This window comes from Mchenga conophoros, linkage group LG22 (genome assembly GCF_057382185.1).
Source record: "Mchenga conophoros isolate Kocher_MC1m ecotype Shallow Benthic linkage group LG22, M_conophoros_male_GT1.1, whole genome shotgun sequence".
Lineage (NCBI taxonomy): Eukaryota > Metazoa > Chordata > Actinopteri > Cichliformes > Cichlidae > Mchenga > Mchenga conophoros.
Window position 1 is genome coordinate 33,737,741 of NC_140546.1, and position 23,013 is coordinate 33,760,753.

Genomic DNA, 23,013 nt, shown 5'->3' on the forward strand with positions numbered 1-23,013 from the left:
TCAAGAAAAGTTTGAAGCAATCCTAAAGCACCTGCGGCAAAAAGCCCTTCAGACTAAACAAACGTCAAAAGGATAACATCTAGACAGGTGCAAAATGAGCCGGGGGGGTTCAGACAGCTCATCCCAGCTGAACTGATAACAGTCCTTAACTTCCACTATGAGAATGGGAAGAATTATATAGGGGTCTTAATCTGGCTTTCTCTCTTCAGGCAGGTAGTGAATCTGTGGCACCCAGACAAGTTCAGAGAGGATCATGTTTAATCTTTCGCTGTATATGTAGGCATACTGTGTTTTCTTTTTCAAACAAGGAGTTCCTTTTCATACTAAAAAAATTATAAAGGGATAAAATATTTCTTTCAGTAAATTTTACAGATTTTTTTGGATTAAATTCCGCATGATTTGATGATTTATTTATTTATTTATGTGAAGAAAGTTAAAGGTCAGCAGTCACTCATACTTTAAAGATGAAATCGTGTTATCTGGTTAAAACATGTGATTCATTGTGAGGACAGATGTTTCCATATTTTCATAAGACAAAACAGCGGAGTAAATACTCAACATGTTTCCCAAAAATGAGAGATCGTAGATTAGCACATGTCGTATTTAATTAAGTTTCCACGTTTTTGTCTCTCCCCCCCCCCATCCTCACGCATGCTCAGTGTCTATCTTCGGCTGATTCACAGCAGCAGCAGCGTTGGAGATCCAGCGGTCCGACAGCACATGGATCCCCAGTGAGAACCTAGAGCTCTCCGGCCAGGAGGGGTAAGACTGCGTCCTTCATTGCTTGTAAAGTCGGTTACAGCAAAAGAAGGAGGCTGTGAGGAAAGAGAAAGATCACCGTAGCTGAAGTGCGATGGAGAAAAAGTGTGAAATGGACTGAGAGGCTCCATGGCCGCGATGACTCACTGGTGTTCAGTGCCGGCGGTTAGTTTGCGTCTGTGAGTTGAAATGACCGTTTAGAAGAAAATGTCGGCAGTGAGATTGAGGGCGACCTTTTTTCTTTTCCCGTTTCAATGTGAGCATTCAATGAATTTGAAATCATATTTCCTGCATCGGTGTACTCCAGTAAATAGCCTGTTGCATTCTTTTTAGCATTATAAGAAACGGTCAGATAAAAAGTGTGTGTTTTTTTGTTTTTTTTTTACTTGTCTGGAAAGCTGAGACAAGCTTACTAGCACCATGGACAGCTCCTTGTTTTAACGACCCTTTTGATTATGTAGGCCATACTATTAAAAACAACAACAACAACAACAACAGTAGTAAGAACAGTAAGCAAGGTCAATAGTGTTCAATTCTGATTTTAACAATAAGTGTTTAGTTGGGTTAAACCAGGCTGCTGGTTTACTGGTGGTTACAAGGGTATTTAAAAGTAGAATGGGAGGCAGAGCCTTCAGCTTTCAGGCCCCTCTTTAGTGGAACCAGCCCCCAGTTTGGTTTTGGACAGACACCCTCTCTACTTTTAAGATGAAGCTTAAATGTCTTTTTTGATAAAGCTTATAGTTAGGGCTGGATCAGGTGATCCTGGAATCTGCCTTAGTTATGCTGCAGTAGGCCTGGGCTGCCGGGGGCTTCCCATGATGCACTGAGTATTTCTTCTTCACCTTTTTTCACTTTTCTCTCGCTGTCATTGCTATTCTCTGGCTCCCTTCCACTGTCTTCCACCCCTCACCTCCAACTGTTCACAGCAGATGGCCGCCCCTCCCTGAGCCTCAGGTTTCCTCCTGTTAAAAGGGAGGTTTTTTTTCTTCCCACTGCCCCCAAGCACATGCTCATAGGTGTTTAAGTGATTGTTTGGTGTTTTCTTTCTACTATTGTATTTATATATTTTATATAAATAAAGCTGAATTGAATTGAATCTTAGAACTTATAATGAAGAATATCAGTGGACTTCCACGTACGTAGAGGACTGCTTTGTCAGTTTTTGTTAAAAAGTTTTCATTGAGCCTTAGGTCTCAGTCAGACAGCACTAGAGACCAGTCAGTGAATCCCTGACAACTGCTCTGGGGAAAAATGTCTATTTCCCAACACGTTGCTGAAGGTTTAGTCACAAATAGGGTGATGAACCAAAAACCTCCTTGTGAGTGCTTTTATCACATTGCTGCACTTGCCTGTAGTGTTTATGGAAAATGGCCACTTGTCTCCAAACACTCGCTGATTAACCACCAAGTGGTACTGAAACTTGAAAAATGCAACAAAAACCGGAGAGCCTTCAAAGTAAAAGTTGGGCCTTAGAACTGAAAATACTATGTTTTAAAAGCCCTGCACATACCATTAACCACCACAACGAGACAATCCTTTAACTCTGCTTTCAGTGTCTAGTTTTAGTTTAGCCCTTTAGCTTTATTCATTGAGGACCATCTCGGGGATGCCCTCTTCTCCACCTCTGGCTTTATTATAGGCAATTTCAGCACAGTGGGATTAATCAGAAGTGGCTCCCGTAGCTCTGACCTTACTAGTGCTTCAAAGTGTTCCTATTTAAAATTACTAGAGTATCAGTGTTTTAAAATTTAATTAACCAAAACGAACAAACAGTAAACTTTGAGTTATTGTGTTATGAGTGGCTTTTTTTTTTTTATCTTAAAGCATAGCTGAATTATTGAGCAGTGGTGAATGAACTACTGAGCTCCCTTACATAAATAAAAACACCATTAGCACTGTCCTGCAATCAAAATTTTGCTAATGTAAAATTAAACTTCCCAGTATTCCAAATGTAGATAAAAAATTTTAAATATAAGCGCTCCAATTTTATACACTTGTTTATCATTAGATTTTTAATACTGCATCAAGTCAGACATGGTATTTTATAGCATTATAATTAATATTGCAACACGAAAAAGTGGGATAATAATAAATAACCAGTAACTATAGTTGTTATGTGAGTATATTATGAGATAAAAGTATGCCCTTGTATACAGCCCCACAATGTTTCTGTTTCAATGTTTCTATGTATACACCATGTATATAGTTTACTCACATATATGTATACATATATATTGCTTTTTTCCCATTTCTATATTGTTTCCTTTACTTTTGCACCTTTGTGGTCCACCTACTCAGTTTCGCTGTGCAAGAAACTGCACAATGACAATAAAAGCTCAAAAGTCTAAAGATGCTGCCACAAATGTGAAGGTTAGTAAATGTAATTGGTTTGTAATCACTGCTCTGCAGACACATTTAAAAGTAAAGGTGGAAATAAAAATATGTATTTGTTATTTTCTGAATTTGTGTTTTAGGGGGCTCATACGTCTAACTATCTCAACTTTACAATCAATTAAGGGTAATGTTCCAGTGAAAGATAAAACAGGGTATCAAACCATAGAAATAGACCCTTGGCTGGCAAAGTCTTCCCTTATTGAATTGTTTATTTGAAAGAAAATGTAGGCAAATGCTTTGCAAAACCCTTTTTCTCAGTGCTGTACATAGGATAAGATAAAAACATGCTGCACATCATGTTCAGCTCCAGCATGCTTTCTTTGTGTCTTAGTTTTATTTTTATCATATCAACTTACAGCTATAAAGACACCAAACAGAGATGTGGTATATTGGATCACTTTTGTTAGTAACTCATTCTTTTCAGCTTAAGCAGCAAAGGAAGGTAATAATGTAACGTTACCTGAACAGGAAGTTCTTTCCGTCATTTGGTCATTTCAAATTTAGTCATCAGGATTGATACTGCAGTCGGATTAGACCGCTGCTGTGCTACAGACTGAGTTCTGGCGTTTGTGCACAGCTCAGGGAAACAGTTTGAAGAATGAAATAAATCAACCCAACAGCCTTAGGAGAATAACAACAGAGGGACATGAATACAGTGTACACGCACTTGCATATGTGTGACTCATCCGTGGGTGGTGATAGAGTCACCTCAGGGCCGCGGTGGCCGTCAATCGTTCACATGCGGCAACAATAACTGGGGCAACCTGAAGACACGGGTGAAGGATTTATGACGAGTCTCTGCAGGGAGGGAAGGTTTTTATTGCAGGGAATCCATATTCAGCAGATAAACAATGTCTGTGTTCACAGCCAGGCAGCTGATATGTACACAAATCAGTCTGTTCAGAAGTACGGCTGGCTGTGTATCACCATTCTTATCATATGAATTTCTATCTTTATTGTAGGTGTACAAGGAGAGAGATGGCTCTGTGCTCCGAGGCCTGTGCTTCTGGCTCAGGAGGAGAATCCTCCGGCAGTGAGGTGAGCTGCGCTAACACCGGTGATCATTCTGATCTGATTACAGCTGAAGTAGTGATTTTGGAGTTAGGCAGATGACAGGAAGCTCTCATAAAGAAAATGTTTGCGTGAAAGTCAGTGTAACAATAACAAAGTTGTAGCAAAAATAGTCTGAACATACCTGCTAATTACTTTGGCACTGTGACTGATGGATTGATAACTATATCTTGGAAACTAAGATAAATTAAAATATATACCAAACAAGTTGGCTCTACTCTGAGCCCATCACAGATGGCCGAACTTCTCACCCTATCTCTAAGGGAGAGGCCAGCCACCCTTCGGAGGAAGCTCATTTCTGCCGCTTGTATCCGCGATCTCGTTCTTTCGGTCACTACCCACAGCTGGTGACCATAGGTGAGGGTAGGGTTGCAGATCGACCGGTAAATAACCTTAGAGATAAAGTGAGGAGTGGCCCTCTCTTTACCACGACGGACCAGTACAGCGTCCACATCACTGTAGCTGCAGCACCGATCCGTCTGTCAATCTCCCGCTTCCTTCTCCCGTCACTTGTGAACAAGACCCCAAGATACTTAAACTCTTCCACTTGGGGCAAGAGCTCGTCCCTGACCCGGAGTGGGCACTCCACCCTTTTCCGACTGAGGACCATGGCCTCAGATTTGGAGGTGCTGATTCTCATTCCCACCGCTTCACACTCGGCCGCGAACCGTTCCAGTGCAAGCTGGAGGCCATCACCTGATGAAGCCAACAGAACCACATCATCTGTGAAAAGCAGAGATCAGATGCTGAGACCAACTAAGCGAAAGCCTTCCGCCACTTGGCTATGCCTAGAAATTCTGTCCATAAAAATTACGATGATTCATGTGTTTATTTCAAATGTGATTTTTTTTCTCTCGTTTTGGTCACAACTTCCTTCCAGGCAGGTTCAAGCTGTCTTCGTTTTGGGGTTCGTTCCTATCTGCACCACTTCTATGAAGAGTGCTCCTCCTCCATGTGGGAGAGAGACCCGGAGGATCGGGGGTTCGTCCAGAGCCAGAGGTCAGCCCTGTGGTGGAACTCAGCAGTCTGGAAGGTAAAGCTACTGTTCTCTGTACATACCATGACATGGTTTTCAAATGTTTCCTGTGGCACAATAAAGTGCTACATTTCCTCTTTTACTGTGTTTCTGGTACTAAAATTTTAATTCCAAAAATAATATTGATAATATTAACTTGACCTCGGATCATTATATGACTCACAGCTGCATCAAATAATTCAGGGGATGAATTCTTTTATGAGGCTTACGGTGTAAAAAAAAATTAGATGTGGTCCTTTCACAGCTAAATCCATGAAAAGTTAAAATCAATATACATTTTTACTTCATTGGCTTTTCAGTCGAATTGACTTTTGAGTTCTTCCACATAAAACTGGACAGCCCTCGTCTTCACACATTGATGCCCTTGTCACTGTCAGCCCCGTGGTGCCCTGAGGAGTGAATGTGTCACCTCTGTGACACATGGTGCCTCTTACTGGCAGTTTGCAGCTGCCAGCAGTGAGCTTCACTGGTGTAATAACTCTGCAAAGTGTCTATATTGTTTATATTTATATATTTAGGTATAATTACAGAAATTAAACCATCATTACATATTTTCACAACTGTGGCCAAATGCTATGTACATGGGCACTTTATTTCTGCAATACTAGTTAGTTTCTCGTATAAACTGATGCTTTAGATCACAGGTGTCAAACTCCAGTCCTCGATGGCTGGCGTCCTGATACTTTTCCATGTGTCCCTGCTGCAACACACCTAAATATATTTACTAGGTCATTAGCACGACTCTATAGAACTTGACTTCATGCTGAGGTGGTAATTCAGCTATTTGATTCATGTTACAGCAGCTCGTGAGTGAATGAACATGGTGCAATAAAAGTATTTTTAGAAGTACATTTTTCCAAACTCTTACATTTACGTACATTTATTTAAATTTACTTAAGTAGGGTTAGGGGTTACCAGGGACACATTTAAAAGTTTCAGGACACCGGCCCTCAAGGACTGGAGTTTGACACCCCTGCTTTATATCCTTCAATAACATTTCTGCTGGGCTAAGGTCATTGGTTTGACTCCTTCCTTTAAAAGCAAATGATTTATATATCATTTATTTTTTTTATTCAGGTATCAGATAAATGTCTGGACATTTTTAATTACAACATGCTAGTAAACTTCATAAAACTGATTGTTCCATTGATAACAAGCTGTCAGACTTAGCATAATGAGCCCAAATCATGACACTACCTCCACCATAGATGGTTTCATAGATGATATAAGGTTGTCATGTTGTAATCGTGTGTTTTCTAATCTCTTGCGCCTTCCTATTTAATCCCGGAGGTTCTATTTTGGTCTGACGTGTCCCATAAAATATTTTTTCCAACAGCCTTCTGGCTTCTCCAGGTGACCTGTAGTATTATTGTTGAATGTGATTCTGATGTTGGACTGATAAAAATGATTAGCTAGTGTTTAAAAAGGCCTTTTGCTGTTTAGCTGTTACCCTGGGCTCCTTTGTGACTTTCAGTTGATCTTGATCTTGCTGGTTTGTATACATACAGGGAAAAACCCAACAATCTTCCTGTTAAAAGGGAAAAACTCCCTTTTAACAGGAAGAAACCTCCGGCAGAACCAGGCTCAGGGAGGTGTGGGGCCATCTGATTGCTCGGTTGAGTCCAAAGTCTCCATCTATTAAAATCGATTAAAATTTGGCATACGTCCACAAGGGTCTTCAAGGTCAACGTAATAATTTCAAAAACTAACAAAAAATTTGATGCTTACAAATTTGGTGTGTTTTGTCAAAATATAGAAAGTACTGTATTATTGTTTCAAATATCATATTTGACCTCTGACCTTTCCTTCAAGGTCAGTAGGTCGATCTGAAGGTCAAAAAGATAATAATGATATTTACTATTTAAAATTATGTCTCTTACTGCCATTGTTTGTATGGCCGACATATAGACTTATAGGGGGTGATATATGAGGATTCCTAGTATCATGACACATTGGACCTCCGATGTCACTTTTTTCTTTCATATTCACCCCAAAATGTGTTACATCTTTAAAGAAAGTATTGTCAAGAGAACGAGAATGAGCTGGCTATGTACTTAGAAATCAACTGTAGAATCATTATCTGATAAGCCGAAGCCGATGTCCATTTATTTATCTATTATTTTTCTTCATTACCTACTCCTACATAATGTTTGTGTAATTAAAGCATTCATCCATCATGCTGTCCTTTTCTAATTTTTAGTGCACTGCAAGCATGTTAAAGCACAAAGGAAAGAAAGCACAATACTATTCCCTTAAAAGTAAATGTTGCCCAGAGAGTAAGCTGCCTTGGCAGAGGTTTGTGCTCTCAGGGTTGTATAATTTTGCATCATTTTCCAAAATACACGAATGGCCAAATATTATACTTTTTTAATCATTGTTTTTCTTCTACTTTGAGGTGAAATTCTGCTGATGTTTCAGGTTGAAAATGCAGAAACTTCTCTCTGCGACTTTACTCATATAATGTAGTGCATACAGTGCATTTTTAAGCTTCATGATGAACAGCAGTCATGTGCTGGTATTTGTAAAGCAGCGGGATTCCAGGTCAGCACGTGTGGCAATTGGGATTTTTCTGCATTACAAACAACAAAATGACCTTTCTTAACAAGTGGTGAAGAGCACTGAGCAAACAGGGCCACCTATACAAAAATTAAATAGCCATATCTGCAAAAATGACCACCTCAGCTTCCTTTCTTTACCCTGTCTACCCTTAGGTGTCCTTGGCCCTGGGTGTCCTCATCTTGACTGCAGGTATTGCCACACTGTCGGTCGGCTACTCCACTCCTCCCAAAATCGAGTCGTTCGGAGAGGGAGATCTGTTCTTCGTGGACACGCAGGCCATCAGCTTTAACAAGGGGCTGCATTTCAGCGCCGCAGCCGGGATTGGGCTCTCCTGCCTCGGCTCTGCCCTGGCTGCAATGGGGGTTGTTGTTTGGATCCTCCCCAAGGCCAACTTGAAAGAGAGGCTGTCCCACAGACCAGGGGGAGTGGAAGGGAGAAGAGAGTGTGGGTCAAAGTGGAGGGGCTTTAAGGATGTTAGGGATGTGGTCACTAAGCCACCTGGTTCAGAGGAGGGGAAGGTGCCCTTTACTTTGTCGAAGGTGGAAAATGTGCAGCCCGCTTCTTAAAAAAGATCACGACTGAGCTATAAGGCTTTTGTTCTAGTCCTGGGGCCTTTTTTTTTTTTTTGCATGGTCTTAACTTCTTGTCTTACCTCTGTCAAAGGAAATGTGTTATTTCAACATGCAGATTGTTCAGATGGAGGCTGTTTTGTCACCTCAGTATTACAGTTAGACCCCTGCAGTTTGATTGGATTGGACTGGATTGGATTGACTAGCCTCTCTGTAGTTCTAGGGATGTGATTTTGTTTACAAGCACCAGTCAAGAAAACCCACATATATTATGATTTAGTGAAAAAAACACATAAATAAATACATTAGAGGATGTTAAAAAACTTAAAAAAAACAACTCAGATTTACATTACACATATAAAACCTACATTTGTTGTTTGTTTTTTTAAAGATACATAGCAATGATCTGAAATGGCAAGAAGAGCCAAATCCTCTCCCTCCCCCGCAGCAAGGAGCGAAGCCTTGCATGAAGCATGAAGAGAGTTTTGAGGGTCTGGACAGACTGGCCTTTTCCCTCCGAGTGGCTCTAATCTTACAAATATGTCATTCAACTCGATGCCAACAGTGTTTTGGGAACATTTAACACTCTTTTCCAACCATCTTTTGTTATCTGCACCGAGGCTGCCAAACCAACAAATCATTGTTTATTTAGAGCTGATGAATAAAACATTTTCAATCAGCTTCATGATTGGGCTTTTTGCACATGAAATCATTCAGTGTCATTTTGTCGTTCAGAGTGATGCCCAGGTACCTGTAATGGCTCACTATCTAGGTGTAGCTGTGGATTCGATGAAAGTGGGTGCAGAGACAGAAAGATTTCAGAGAAAGCTCCTCTTTTGTTTCTGAGTGAGTATATGTCATCGCACAAACTGACAAAATTATCTGAAGCTGGACCACGGTTCACTTCATGGTTTGAAAGAGGCTGATAATCACCAACGATACCAACGCTGGTGTTGTTGCTGGATCGATACTAGAACGATAGGACCGATAATGTGTTTGTGTTGCACAGCACTGCAAAGAACCTCAGTCCAAACGTTAATAGTCATTGCAAAAATAACAAAGTGAATAAAACACACCCATGTGGTGATCCTGTTGAACTGTAGACATGATAAAAGATGGATGTCCGTACCGTGACTTCATCAAGCCTCCAGATTAGCACTTTTGGCATCTTGGTGTTTTCAAACTGGATGCGCCCACTGATTGATAGCTCTGACCACGAAACTGTACGCTTACAAGCCATTAGCCAATACTTCATAACATTTTCTGAAACTTAAAATGACCATAATTTACTAAATGAACTTGCTCTTTTCAATATGCCTAAAAAAACAAGTGATTGAACCAGTAAGCTCACAGCTATCACCTCCTTGTAGTGAAAAGACTGCAGGTTCAAGGCCCATCCAGCACTGACTATGTCCATCTTTCGGGTTGTCATCAGGGCTTCAGACAAGGTGTCATCAGACCTCATTTTCAGTAACCCAACATATAGTACATTTGCAGTATTTCAGAAAGCCTGTGTGTTTAATATGAGACTGGATGCTGTCAAAAAATGAAAAGAAGTCATAAGCATGAACATAAGTGTGTCTTCTTGACCACCGACCAGATCCAGAAATGTGGTGTGGCATCTACTGCCTCCATCTTTACTTCTCTTTGTTTAATATGTTGAAAAGCTTTCAGAGAAGATAAGCTGTAGAGGTATTTTTAGGCCCCAAGACTTGAACCATAAGGCACGTAGTTATCGTAAACACCTCGTAGTGCAGCATAGAGACATAGCTGTTGACCGGGTAGACTGTGTTTGTCCACTAGCATTAAGAAAATACACTCAGTTCTTAGAAATGTATGTTTTTATTCCTCCTATTTCATGTTGTTTTTGCCTTGTGTTTTGTATTTTTTTAAATAGCGGTACTGGCTTTCAAAGTACTTAGTGATGCTGGTGATGATGTTGTGTGAACCGCACGTGAATCCTGGCTCTCCGCTCATAAAGAGAATCATTAACAATTATGTACCTGCAGCTACACACATCTACACATACGCTCAGCCTGCTGTGTTGAACACAGTCACACGCACTCTCACTCTCACCCACACGCACAGACGCACAGTAATTTGTGCTCCATTGACAGTATCACCTCCCTTCTCCACACTGTAATCTGGCTGCGTAATTGCCTGCAATCTGTGTCTCCAGGCAACAGTTGGGCTTCAAGTGCTCTATTTTGAACTCCGAACAAAGACCCTTTTCTGATTGGTCCCTCACGTCCCCTCTCGTTATTTTTACTCCAATCAGATTTTGTGTTTACAGGCGGACACAGTAGCAGCGAGTGAGTGGTGAAGGGCTGAGGTGAGAGGAATTTGCACTGGCACCTTAGAAGCCCCTGTCTGATTAGGTCCTCAAATTTCAGAAAAATAGACTACAACCTAGAAAAAAAAGTATTTAAAAAAAAAGAGCAACCCCGATGTCCTGATATAATGGGAGTAATTTCACTGAGTGTTTCTATTGCTGTTTCATTGTTTTGTTGTGTTACTGGTTATGGTGAAGATAATGGAGTGAAATGGGGTTTCGTGTCACTGGTGCAAAGAAAATCACCAAAATAAACTTGTGATCTGCAATTTTTAAAGTGTTTGGATCCATTTAATAAATCTGTGCCACAACGACACGTATGCAAAGCTATCTTTAAACTGGAATAATTCATATTTTCTTGTCTCTCTGTTATGTCCGACTGTATTACAGCAGTTAAACCATTTATGCTTAAACCCAATATTCACTTGTTGTATGTGTATGCTTGGAAGCAGGCATAGAGATATGACCTAAGTGGTTTCTATGGAGCTTGTAACGATAGAGGAAATGTGTCCACTGTGTCTCATGTTTACAAGAAGGAGAGTATTGGAGAGGTGGGGCAGAAGCAATCCACAGGATGTACAATCATGATCTGAACAAGAGATTTTGATTCTGTGTGACATACTTGTTTAACCTTACATACGTCAATCAAACCAGTAAGCGTCAAGAATTAGACTGCTGTATGCTGTATGCGGATGTCTTCTGAAGAAGAATCCCACTGGTTTGATGTTCTTTGGCTTGCTCAGGATGTCTTTCCAGTTTTTTCTTCACATTGATTTCGGAAGGAAAGCTCCCTGAATCAGAACAAAGATTTATTTCCTGTTCAGCTCCTTTTTGTTTGTTATGAACTTAAGCTGCTCGGCAGTCGGTGGTCTTGCGCTGACTGCACGTCTCTATTGATGTTCTAATTTTATTATTTCAATGTGGGTGAAAGTGCCTTTTCTTTGGAATGCTCTTTCATAATTGCCACAGACTGTGAAGGGCAAATTAGCGAGACAGTGCATGCTGCTAGGCAACAAATACAACCAAGAGTGCACTCGTGCGTGTTTTTTTAAGCCCCGGTGTAATAAATCATAAAGAAAGGAAAATAAAAACAGTTAGATTAGGTTTGTGAAACCAAAGTCAAGTCTAATAATTAGTCTGGATTCCTATTTTTTAAACTCATAAAATTATGGATCTTTTCTACACACTTTTACTAAGGAGAAGTTTTTTTCTTTTCTTTTTTTAAATGTTGGAACAGCTTATTGTTACTTTTAACCTCCATCCATCCATTCGCTTCCGCTTATCCTTTTCAGGGTCGCGGGGGGCGCTGGAGCCTATCCCAGCTGTCATAGGGCGAGAGGCAGGGTACACCCTGGACAGGTCGCCAGTCCGTCGAAGGGCCAACACACAGGGACAGACAACCATTCGCACTCACATTCACTCGCACATTCACACCTAGTGGCAATTTAGAGTTTCCAATTAACCTATCCCCACAAGCTGCATGTCTTTGGACTTTTAACCTATTTTAACTAATTATTTTATTAATTTTTAACAAAGCAAGTATTCTGGTTTTATCCTCTTTTAGGAAATTGTTTTAGTTCTCCAAGTGATAGACCAAGCTGAGCTCCAACAAAGAGCTGAACATTGCACTGAGAAGCAGCAGCCTGCTTCTCTTTAACACGTCTAACAGCACACTGTCTGTCTGCAACAAACAGATACAGCATAACTTTGTTCACTTTGTCACTTGCCCCTTTGGTTCTGTCAGTAGTGCTGTGCAATACTGCAAATTGTGGTATTAATCCAATAACAAATAAATACAAGGTCACTGTTGCCAATACCAATATTGATACTGGTGCTTTTAACCTGTAAAGGCAAATTATGTAGAGGAGACCAGTGTGTGATGATTTATGAGATGAGTCATCACACATTTTAATGGCCACTAAATCACTTTGATTTTACTTTCCACAATTATTAGTTAGCACAGTAATACACAAATGCTAAAATGCCTAAAAAATAATGAGAAAAAAAGAGTTTTTCATGTATTTAGAAAGTGGATTTTTTTAGAGACCTGGAATGTAAGTGTGCATGTCTCTGAAGCACTTTGGGTCGACTTCGTTGCTTAAATGTTTAAGTGTGCTTTGGGCAATAAACAAAATAGACGTGACAGTCAACACTAAAAGGTTCAGACATTTTTCATAGTCCATGTTTGAGGTCTGTTTGAACTTACAGGATAGAAACAATGTATCATATCACATTAGTATTCATCTAATACCAATACCGGTATTGATACTATTAATATTGATACTCCCACCTCTTGTTAAGCTGATGAATTGGTGATTGTTAGCCACTTCCAAACCATGAGGTGGACATGATGTTTGACATTACAATTATTTAGAATAAACCCCACTAACCTGCTCCTGCAAAGGGTCCATTGCAGTTTTGTCTGATATACACTGCATTGTGTTGCAGCTTTTTAAAATGCATTTTATTTTATTTATTGATTTTTATTGAGGATGCTCAGTACACTGCCTAGGATGGCTTCCTCGCCTATTCTCCATTTCCATATGACGAAATATACTGTTTAAAGAAAACTATATATAAAGACAGATGTAGCATCTGGCTCCAAAAAGTGATATTGGCATGTTTTGTATGGCCAGCAGGCAATGACTCCTCTGGATGCCAAAAAAGAAAAGATGGGAAAAAACAACCCGAGGGCTCAGTTGATCTGTGACCTCAGTAAATGCTTCTATAATTTATGCATCGATAGTTCTACAAAGCAGGTTATACTTAGCCTAGCTTTTGTAAGTCACTACCTTTTGAGCAGGCAGTACTTCTCAGTTTATCATGTATCTAAAATACTACAATGACTACAAGTTGTTAAGTCCAAGATTTCAAGATCTACAGAGAGTCTCATAGTCTAGGTCTGCCAATTACAACCACCTGCCTTTTGACAAGCACCTGCTGTTGTAGTATGCTTGTCTGCCAAACCACTGGTACTTCCATATAAGTCTGAAACCGTTATGTCCATGCACAAAGGAAAATGTTGGAAAAGTAAAATGTGGATGGTGACAAAGTTAACATAATGCAAATGCGTAACTTTTATATCCAGGGTGTTCAAACATTTTTCCAAGAGTAACATATTCATTCATGGAAAATCCCCCAGGGGCCAACAGTCCTTCTTGCCTTTTTTTTTTAAACATAAACATTATGGTGCTGCCACCATGAGATGAAAAGAGAAATTACACTTTTTTAACAGGAGATAAATAATACATTTTAAGGTAGTGTATAGGGGCCATATAAAATCTGACCTAGGGCCACGATCAGCCCCTGGGCCGGACTTTGAACATTCCTGTTCTGTATGGTCTGGGCTGCTGGGTGGAATCTGGTGGTTTATAGAGTCACCTAACAAGCAACAGATCCCAGTTCAGTCCAGAGAGGAGACACAAATGCCTCAGGATTTGCTTCATGAAGGGCATCCAGTGTAAAAATCTGTCAGTATCAAACACAGATCGACCTCCTTTGCTGACCCCTTTGTGAGTGCAGCCGAAATGAACGTTTTGTCTCACTAGCTTTAGGTACATGAAGGTGTTCAATGTAAAAGCCTTTGTTATTAATGTGATTACATATAAATCTGTAATTTTAGCTTTTTAATAATAATAATGGATTGGATTTATATAGCACTTTTCAAGGCACCCAAAGCGCTTTACAATGCCACTATTCATTCACTCTCACATTCACACACTGGTGGAGGCAGCTACAGTTGTAGCCACAGCTGCCCTGGTTCAGACTGACAGAAGCGAGGCTGCCATATCGCGCCATCGGCCCCTCTGGCCATCACCAGTAGGCAAGTAGGGTAAAGTGTCTTGCCCAAGGACACAACGACCAGGACAGAGAGCCCAGGGATCGAACCGGCAACCTTCCGGTTACAGATGCGATTCCCAACCCCCTGAGCCACGGTCGGACGGTTTTTATTTTGGCAAGTACCAAAAGTTTACATTTCAAAAATGTTGGCATTAATTTGTGGAGTGTTTTCCTGAACAACATGAAACCGAGCTTACAGAGCTCAGAGCTTATTTTCTGAAATAATCCAAACGCCTTTGAGAAAAACCCACCAGTGTTTGGTTGGGGGAACCAGGGCTATGCTAACAAACTGTAGCACTTTATGCACTTCCTACTTTGACTGGTTTTGCTAGGTTCTGCTTCCAGATCTACTGTAAATACTCACACCAGAATAATCAGAGAAAGCTTACCTGCTAATAAAATTCCTACTATATTTACAACATTCAGTGTAACATATTATAATGCTAAAATGTATTAATTAGTATTAAATATGGTTTATAGTTGAGGGGGATGGTGTTGCAAAAAGAAAAGACATAAAAGGCCTTCATGCCCAGATACTTCCTCCAGCTCTTCTGGGGCAATGCAAATGTGTTCCCAAGGCAACAGAGAGACCTAACTTCCAGTGTGTCCAGGGTCTGCCCCGGGGTCTCATCCCAATTGAACCTGGCTCGAGGTGCTAAGGAGGCACACTAGTCAGAGGCAACATAGCTGGTTCCTTTTGATGTTGGCGAGTAGCGGCTCTACTCTAAGCCCCTCCCAGACAGTAAAGCTCTTCACTCTGTGCAAGACACCCTACAGAGGAAGTTCATTTCTGCTACGTGATCCAGTAACATGTGGTGAGTTTTACAGAAAGGCAAGCAGAGCCTATTCTATATGTAAAGAACACGTAACTACATCTACTTCTTGATTTTTTTAACAATATAACAGTGTGTGACATGGCTAACTGTTGATATCTACAGGGGTGATTCAAAGTAATAATGAAAAATGAAGTTGGAGTGTTGGCAAAACAACTTGTAAAACATATCTGATTTATTTAATAGACTGGCGCCTGTCTCCTCTCCGTCGTCATCTGCTAATGTTCTAAAGGCGCGATTAAAAACGTTTTCACACTCTGTCTTCTCTACATCACATATGTTGGCCAAGGCTGTTAGCAAGAAGCTGAAGCTCGTCGACTTGCTAATGCTAGCTGTGTTTCCATACGAAGCTCAGATCATAACTCTCAGAGCAGTGAAAACAGGACCGCTCTCCTATCAGCTTACTGTCAAACAGCCGTGGTTTATCCACAATGCGCATGCGCAAACCAGAAACAAGCTGCTGGCCTCTCAGTTTGCACAGTTCAAGTGATTGTTAACGGGAGGCTGATAGAAGCTTTGTTACAACAAAGAAATAATCAAACAAAGAAAACTTTTCTTGCTTTTTGTGATAAGTTTATATGTTGATAATGATGGTACCCTAGGATCACCAACCATAAAGTAAGTATATAGCAGGGGTCGGCAACCCTGGGCAAGCGTGCCACAGTTGGCACACGAAGGGTTAACTGATGGCACGACCATAGCTGGGCTGGCCATCGGGCATACCGGGCAGTAACATTAGCAAGTGGTGGAGGCCAGCAGGTGGATGAGGGAAAGGTGAAGCAAGAGGAGAGACCCGAGGCGGCCGTCGGTGTTGTGCCAAAAAGTGATCGTTTGCCAAAAACTGATTTCCGGTATTTGCCAAAAACTGATTGCTCGTATTTAAACTGCTATAAGTAACTTGTTGGGCTATAATATGTGAAACATATGTCAAATGCATCCCTCATGGATCACTTAAAGTTATCTTGAGCCACAAACAGCATTCGTGTAACAAGATAGAAGCCGCAATCAGTTTTTGGCAGTGACCTTTATATAACCTTTATTTATGCAGTTAAAAAAAATCTCATTAACATTAAAAATGTCTTTTGTAAGAGTAAGTTGGCCAAGAGGACAGCAGAAATGGCAGCAAATATTACAATAGTTCTGTAAAAATATTTTAAGTGGGGATAAAGGACCGGATTGGTTATAATGTAAGTACAATAAAACAGAGTTCAATTCAATTTAATTAAATTTTATTTATATAGCGCCAAATCACAACAAAAGTCACCTCAAGGCGCTTCATAGATACAGAGAAAAACCCAACAACACAAGGAGCTTTCTTCTCTCAGGAACTCTCTGCAGGAGGGGGAGATACAGGAGAGGTGGAGGAAGATCTCAGCCTGGGCGTTTACCGTCTTATGTAGTCTGGAAGATGTGTGGTTGGTGGGGTGGGTGCAGTTTTCTCTGTGGTGGGGTTGGGTGGACTGTCCAGGGCTCTGTGGAGCCGGGGGGCGCTACTGCACTGGGCCCCGGTCTGATGGGCCTGGGCCCCCCTTCCCTGGCGGGTCGCGGAGGGTGGGAGTGCCTACTGGGGTCAGCGGGGGAGCTGGCCCCAGGGAGGGGTTACCTGCCCCTCCCTTCCTTCCCTCCCCATCTCCAGCTGCCTCCCTCTTCCCGCTCCTCCACAACCACCCACACATGCAGGGCCTTGGAGTGGGGGTATGTCACCAGGGTGCAGAGGAGGCTACCCCCCCCCCCCCCCCCCCCCCCCCCGTCCCCTTCTGGCTGCCTCTGCCTCAATTTTATCCCACAACTTAGACATTCACATTATTCACACTCTCATTACACATACATATAGGATCTTGGGGGTGGGCACAATCACGGAGTCCAAATTACCATCAGGGTGTATACCTCACCCCTGACGTCGTTGCCCACCTCTCAATTTTAAATACACTTAGTCATTGAGGGTTAGCAGGAGGGACTATGCGCTTACCTGCTGCTCCTTGGCAGGTAGCTCCATGCCCTCCTGGGTTTTAATTGCACCTTAGAACACATATGCATCAACACTACAATGAGCGGGTGGAGGGAGGTTTGGAGTCTTCTCCCACCCCCATTCTCTGCGGCCTGCTGGAGCGGGAGGGCTAGTAGGAGGAGTTGGCCGTCCGACTGCGGTCTGGGGTGTGGGGCCTCCCTGCTGCTGCGGAGTCGGGGTGGTCTGCCTCTCCCCACCGCAGGGAAAAGGGTAACACCACCTGGGTCTGGGTGCAATTCCCCCCTCCAGGGGCAAGGGTACCTAGACCCGGTTTGTAGAGTACGCTTGGGGAGTGTGATTGTGTGTACAGCGTCTCTTTATGTCTGTCTCCACGTTGGTTGAGTGTGGAGTGAGTGCATATGAGAGCATGAGGGTGGGAATGGATGTTTGTGTCTGTGTGTGCCTGTATGTCTGTGTCTATATGTCAGGTTGGGTATCAGACGCCACCTCTCTGGGGACACCTCAGGCCCTCCAAGGTTTGGAGGCCTATCTCCACCCACCACCACTTCCCCTGCCGGTGGCGGACTCCCTCAGGTGTCGGTGTGTTGGTGGTTCTTTGTGTCTGGGGGTGGGCGTCCAGGTACACACCGGCTCACTCCTTGGCGGCCGCTTGTCGGGGCCTGGGGCTCGCTCGGGCCCCTTTGGAGGTGGGGTGCCCCCGGCCTCTCGGCCTAGGGCTCGGTCACTCAGGCGCAGCTGGGGGCCGGCGGAGCTCACGGGCGCGTCACTGCAACTCCCCCTGACTTCTGCTCCGCGGCTGCTGGGCGAGCCCTCATCTGGGACTCTCCTCAGCTCTTACTGGGACAGTGGCGCGGCTGCCCCTCTGTTGGTCTTCCATGGTCTCTTGTGTTCTGGGGGCCTCTGGATGTCTGGAGTTTTGATCTCCTCCATACCCGCTTCACACCCTGGAGGACGGGGCTGTGGCCCCCCCACACTCCCTAGCAGATCATTACATGGAGAAACCTTTGGAATGCAAGCATGCTGATCCACACAGGTATGCACACATGGGTATTCACAGACGCGGACTAAAGCTTTCTTGGCTGCTGCCTCAAAGCACACTGTGCGCTGTCTATCTTGCGTGCTGCACAATATCGTTTATTACTTAGTAAATACTGATATCTATGACTAGCTAGTTTATTGTGATGGTGCTTTGTTTTCTCTATTATTATGTTGCTCTTTGTTGTTTGCTGTCTTCTCTGTTTGTTTTTGTTTGTTTGTTTGTTTGTTTGTTTTTCTCCATACAGGTGACCCAGGAGTTTTTTTTTTTTTTTTTGTCTCTCTTCCCCCCCCTTCTCACCGTCTCTTCTCCCCTTTGGTTTTCTTTCTTTCTCTCCCCCTCTCTCTCTCATTCATTCCCCCTGTCCTATTTATTAAAAAAAAAAAAAAAAAATGACAAAGGATGAACTGAAGCTCTGCCATCACGTAATGTCGCATACTGCTGTTTCTGATGTCATTTAAAAAAAAAAAAAAAAAAAAAAAAAAAAAAAGAAAAACCCAACAATCATATGACCCCCTATGAGCAGCACTTTGGCGACAGTGGGAAGGAAAAACTCCCTTTTAACAGGAAGAAACCTCAGGGAGGGGCGGGGCCATCTGCTGCGACCGGTTGGGGTGAGAGAAGGAAGACAGGATAAAAGACATGCTGTGGAAGAGAGACAGAGGTTAATAACAGATATTATTACAGAGTTATAAATATACTTGAAACACGGATAATTTTTTTAATTGTATATATAACCCCTTTGTAAACCCTGTTCACCAAAGTCTATTTACCAACATACATAAAGATATTACACATAAAAAATACACAGAAACATTGGAAATCACTTTTGGCACAACACCTGTCCGAGCATCAGGTGAACTGAACTTCAGGTAAGAAGTTACGACCTGCAGTCTATCTGGGTCAGATATAAACCAAGTTTAGGTGGAGTTTATTTTCGTTGTGCTGACTTTTTACAGTCAGTTACAATAACTCGTACTGTGTACTAGCTAGCATGACAGAGTTTCAATACAGCTGGGTGGTGCTATGATGTTACTGCTAGTGAACTTTATTTTATTCATAAGGTTAGTTAGTAGAGTTGCCAACCGTCCTGTAAAAAGACAGAATCGTCCCGCATTCAGAGAAAATATTACGCGTTTCGTATTGAGCTGAAAAGGAACACAGTTTGTCCCGGACTTCAGCTAGAATGAAAAAAGACGCAAAGCTGGAGCTGCACAGCTGCCTCTTCTTCTCTCATTCTCCCCCCTCTCTCTCCTGTTTCTACTTCAATCATGAAACTGATCAATGATCAGCTGATCGTCTCTGTTGTTTGTTTATCCCCCACTTTGCGCCAGAAAGAGGAAACCAGCCGATGTCGCACTAAACAACAGCAGCACGTTTAAGCTTGATCAGCTGTTGTTAAATTTATTTAATATTAATTTCTAGTATCAGCTGATGTTTGCTGGAGCCACAGCTGTAAAAGCTGCTGGTCATGATATGGTTTGGTTATCTGGTGAGAGGGAAACATGAAGATGAAACCAGGAGATGTCCTTACTGAATCATCAGAGCTGAACAGGTGATGGAGAAACAGGTTTACCTTTTAGGTGACATGGATGGAAGGGAAGTTATGAACTGTTTCTGAGAGACAATTAATCCCAGGATCCTTTTCTAAGTAGCTGACAGCTGGTAACTGTCACGACTCCGTCTCTCTTGTTTGTTTATTGCCCACTTCGCGCCAGAAAGAGGAAACCAGCGGCTGAACAACAGCAGCACGTTTAAGCTTGATAAGCTGTTGTTAGAATTTATTTAATATTACTTTCTACACCAGGATCTTTTTCTATGCAGCTGACGGCTGGTAACTGTCCAGGGGCGGGTCTAGCAAAGTGTTGCCAGGGGGGCAGGTAGGGCATTAACAGGGAAAGGGGGGCACAAAGAAATACTCTCTTATTCTTCTTTTCTTTTTTTTATTAAATAATTATCTGAAGCTTACAACCAAAGTTTTTATTTAAATTAAAAAATATTAAAAAAATAAATGGTCGCGCCACCAGTGCACATCGCAAATCAGCTCGCATAGACACATTAGTTGTGCCTCTTCTTAATGACGGTATCTTAGCTAAAAACCCAACTACCAGATTCAACTTTTAATTGGCTAAAAATAACTTAGCCTACTGGTGAGAGGGACGCTGTTGGCTTTCCACATTCCGACACTTCAAAAGCTTCAGGAGCTGTCTGCTCAGCACAGCATCACGGAAATACATGGATACATCCATAGACTTGAGACACAATGCGTTTTTGGGACTTTCAGGTGTTTGGACCAATGTTTTATTTTCTGATCAAACCAGAAATCTTTAATGAGCAGCTCGATTTGTCTCGCATTAACTGAGTTAATGCCAGTTAATGCAACATCGAAGCAGCTGGAATCCACAGCTGTGTGTGTTCATGGAGCTGCATTTTCACCTGCTGGACGTCACTATCTGACAAGTTTAACTGTCTTCAGAACATTGCAGAGGCCTTATTGACAGTATTTGGCTCTACATATCTGTGTGAGCAGATTTTCTCTCGCATGAGTGTCCTCAGGTAGCCGTCTGAATGCTGGACACTCGGAGACCTGTGTCTCTGAGTGGGAGACCAGAGATCACATTAACATGTGTGACTCTGTATTAACAAACATGCCATATTGGCCCAGTTTATTTTTCTTATCATTGTTGTGAGGAGACCATAAATAGCATTTGCATTTTCTGTTGTACAGTTCATTTGCTGTTATGGATAAAAAGTCTTTTTTTGTTTCAAAATAACTGATAACTATTCGCTGATAGCTGCCAACATCTGCGAACAAATATAATCCTATAAAGTGGCTCTATATAGTGTGTAACTGTTAATATAGAGCATTATTAAATTTATTGCTAATGCAGTGATATGGCACACTGACCTCTGAGGAAATTTCGGATGGCACTCGTCATCAGAAAGGTTGCCTACCCCTGGTATATAGTAAATTTTATCAATTGATTAGTTTTCTAAGGGAACATACATAAATATATTTATGTCCTATGATCATTACAGTAGGATATTGAAATGAGATTAAAATTTGGTGAAAAAGGCCAAGATTTTCGTGAAATACGCTGGATGTCAAAGTAACATTTTGAGTCACTTATGTCGTCAATGCTTTGCTTAGACATGAAGAACTCAAAATCAAGCTGAACTAGAAGAGGATCGCATCTTTAGTTAAATGCACATTGCAAAAAGTGTTTATATAATCTTATTATAAGATGCTGCATTGAGGTAGCTGTGAGTATGTGCAGGAGTGTGTTTGTGATAGTGAGAGAGAGAGTTGTGTTTATGCCCGTATGAGTACATCGTGTTACTTTGGTGAGATGAATCACAGCTGTGAGTGTGACTCATCTCGTCTCCCAAGTCACACAGCAACATGAAAGACACCTAATGTTCTCTGACCGAGACAGTACACACACAGTGCACATTCATTGTTGGTCACAAGTTGTTCTCATCATCGTGTTTTTTTTTTTTTTATCACATTTGGCTTTTAGTTTAGTTATTGTCTGATGTATGATTTATTTTTTATTATTTTTTTGCATTTTATTGTCGGACTGACACACTCATCATCCGACAATCTGCTCTTGATAAAATATAATATTTTGTTTTGTTTTTTTGTTTTGTTTTGTTTTGGTGGCTCTGTTATAATGGTTACACTGACCACTGCACTACATGCACTACAATACCTCTTGTATTATAAGTTATAACCATAAATGAACTTTTTTTCTTTAAAAAAATAAATAAAAGCAACTACAGGAATGCATATTGTGTGTTATGTTTGAAGAATATCTCCCTTTCTTCCTTTCTTCCTGTGGCAAAGTCATTAACACATCATGCCTGCATGTAACATCCGTGCCATCACAGGGACTATTTTCTCCCCCAGTTGTCAACATGCTCCTTACACCTTGAGCTCATGTTTGAGTGGCTGATTTGAGCATGCTAGGTTTATTAGCAAGTGCATGTATGTGCATAATGGGATAGAAAAGTGTGAGCTGCGCCAGCATTTCCTGTGAAGATGGTAGGCTGATACACTCCACTGGCGGCAGAGCTCGGAGTGTGAGTCACACTGTTGTTACAGAGAGAACCATACAACCGAGGACTGGGTTGCAGGCCCATCCATCCCAGCGCTCGTGTGTGTGCGCTGTATCTCTACTTGTGAGTCTACAGATTTGATATGATAGTGTAGCATCTCATCTGCTATGGAGTACAAAGCTGGAATTTCTTTTGAATAGGGTGTTGGCAGAGCTTGGATCAAAGCAGCTTGCTTGGCATGAGAAGTAAATTTAATAAATTCTAATTTTATATTTCATCATAATTCTCCACAAGTAATAGTAAAAAGAAATTCAGCATAAAAACAAGTAAAGTAACCATTATACAGAATAGTTCTTTTCAAAATCATAAATATTGTATTACCAGATCACAATTATCGGTTCATTAATGTGTCTCATCACTTAGATGATGCAGGTGGAGATCGTTTTTGTTACATGCTGCTCGGCAGCACATCTGTAATAACACTGCATATTTTACTAATAGATTTATATTTTAAACCCAGAAAATCAGAAAGCTGTTTCTTTTACACAAATCATTT

General features: G+C 41.6%; 1 protein-coding gene across 1 annotated transcript; it reads left to right on the forward strand.

Annotated features, from left to right (window-relative positions):
* Positions 1–666: 666 nt before the first annotated feature.
* Positions 667–11,036, forward strand: nrsn1l (neurensin 1-like). The gene is made up of 4 exons (XM_085262915.1): positions 667–762; positions 4,116–4,191; positions 5,105–5,257; positions 7,972–11,036. Exons 2-4 carry the CDS (start codon positions 4,132–4,134, stop codon positions 8,383–8,385), a joined length of 627 nt encoding a protein of 208 aa, XP_085119041.1. The 5' UTR covers positions 667–762; positions 4,116–4,131; the 3' UTR covers positions 8,386–11,036.
* Positions 11,037–23,013: the final 11,977 nt, after the last annotated feature.

Bases quoted from the DNA above. Each gene is read 5' to 3' on its own strand.
- nrsn1l (XM_085262915.1), top strand. From the start codon at position 4,132: ATGGCTCTGTGCTCCGAGGCCTGTGCTTCTGGCTCAGGAGGAGAATCC. The intron at 4,192-5,104 runs GTGAGCTGCGCT...ACTTCCTTCCAG, and splicing joins GAGAATCCTCCGGCAGTGAG to GCAGGTTCAAGCTGTCTTCG. The intron at 5,258-7,971 runs GTAAAGCTACTG...GTCTACCCTTAG, and splicing joins GGAACTCAGCAGTCTGGAAG to GTGTCCTTGGCCCTGGGTGT.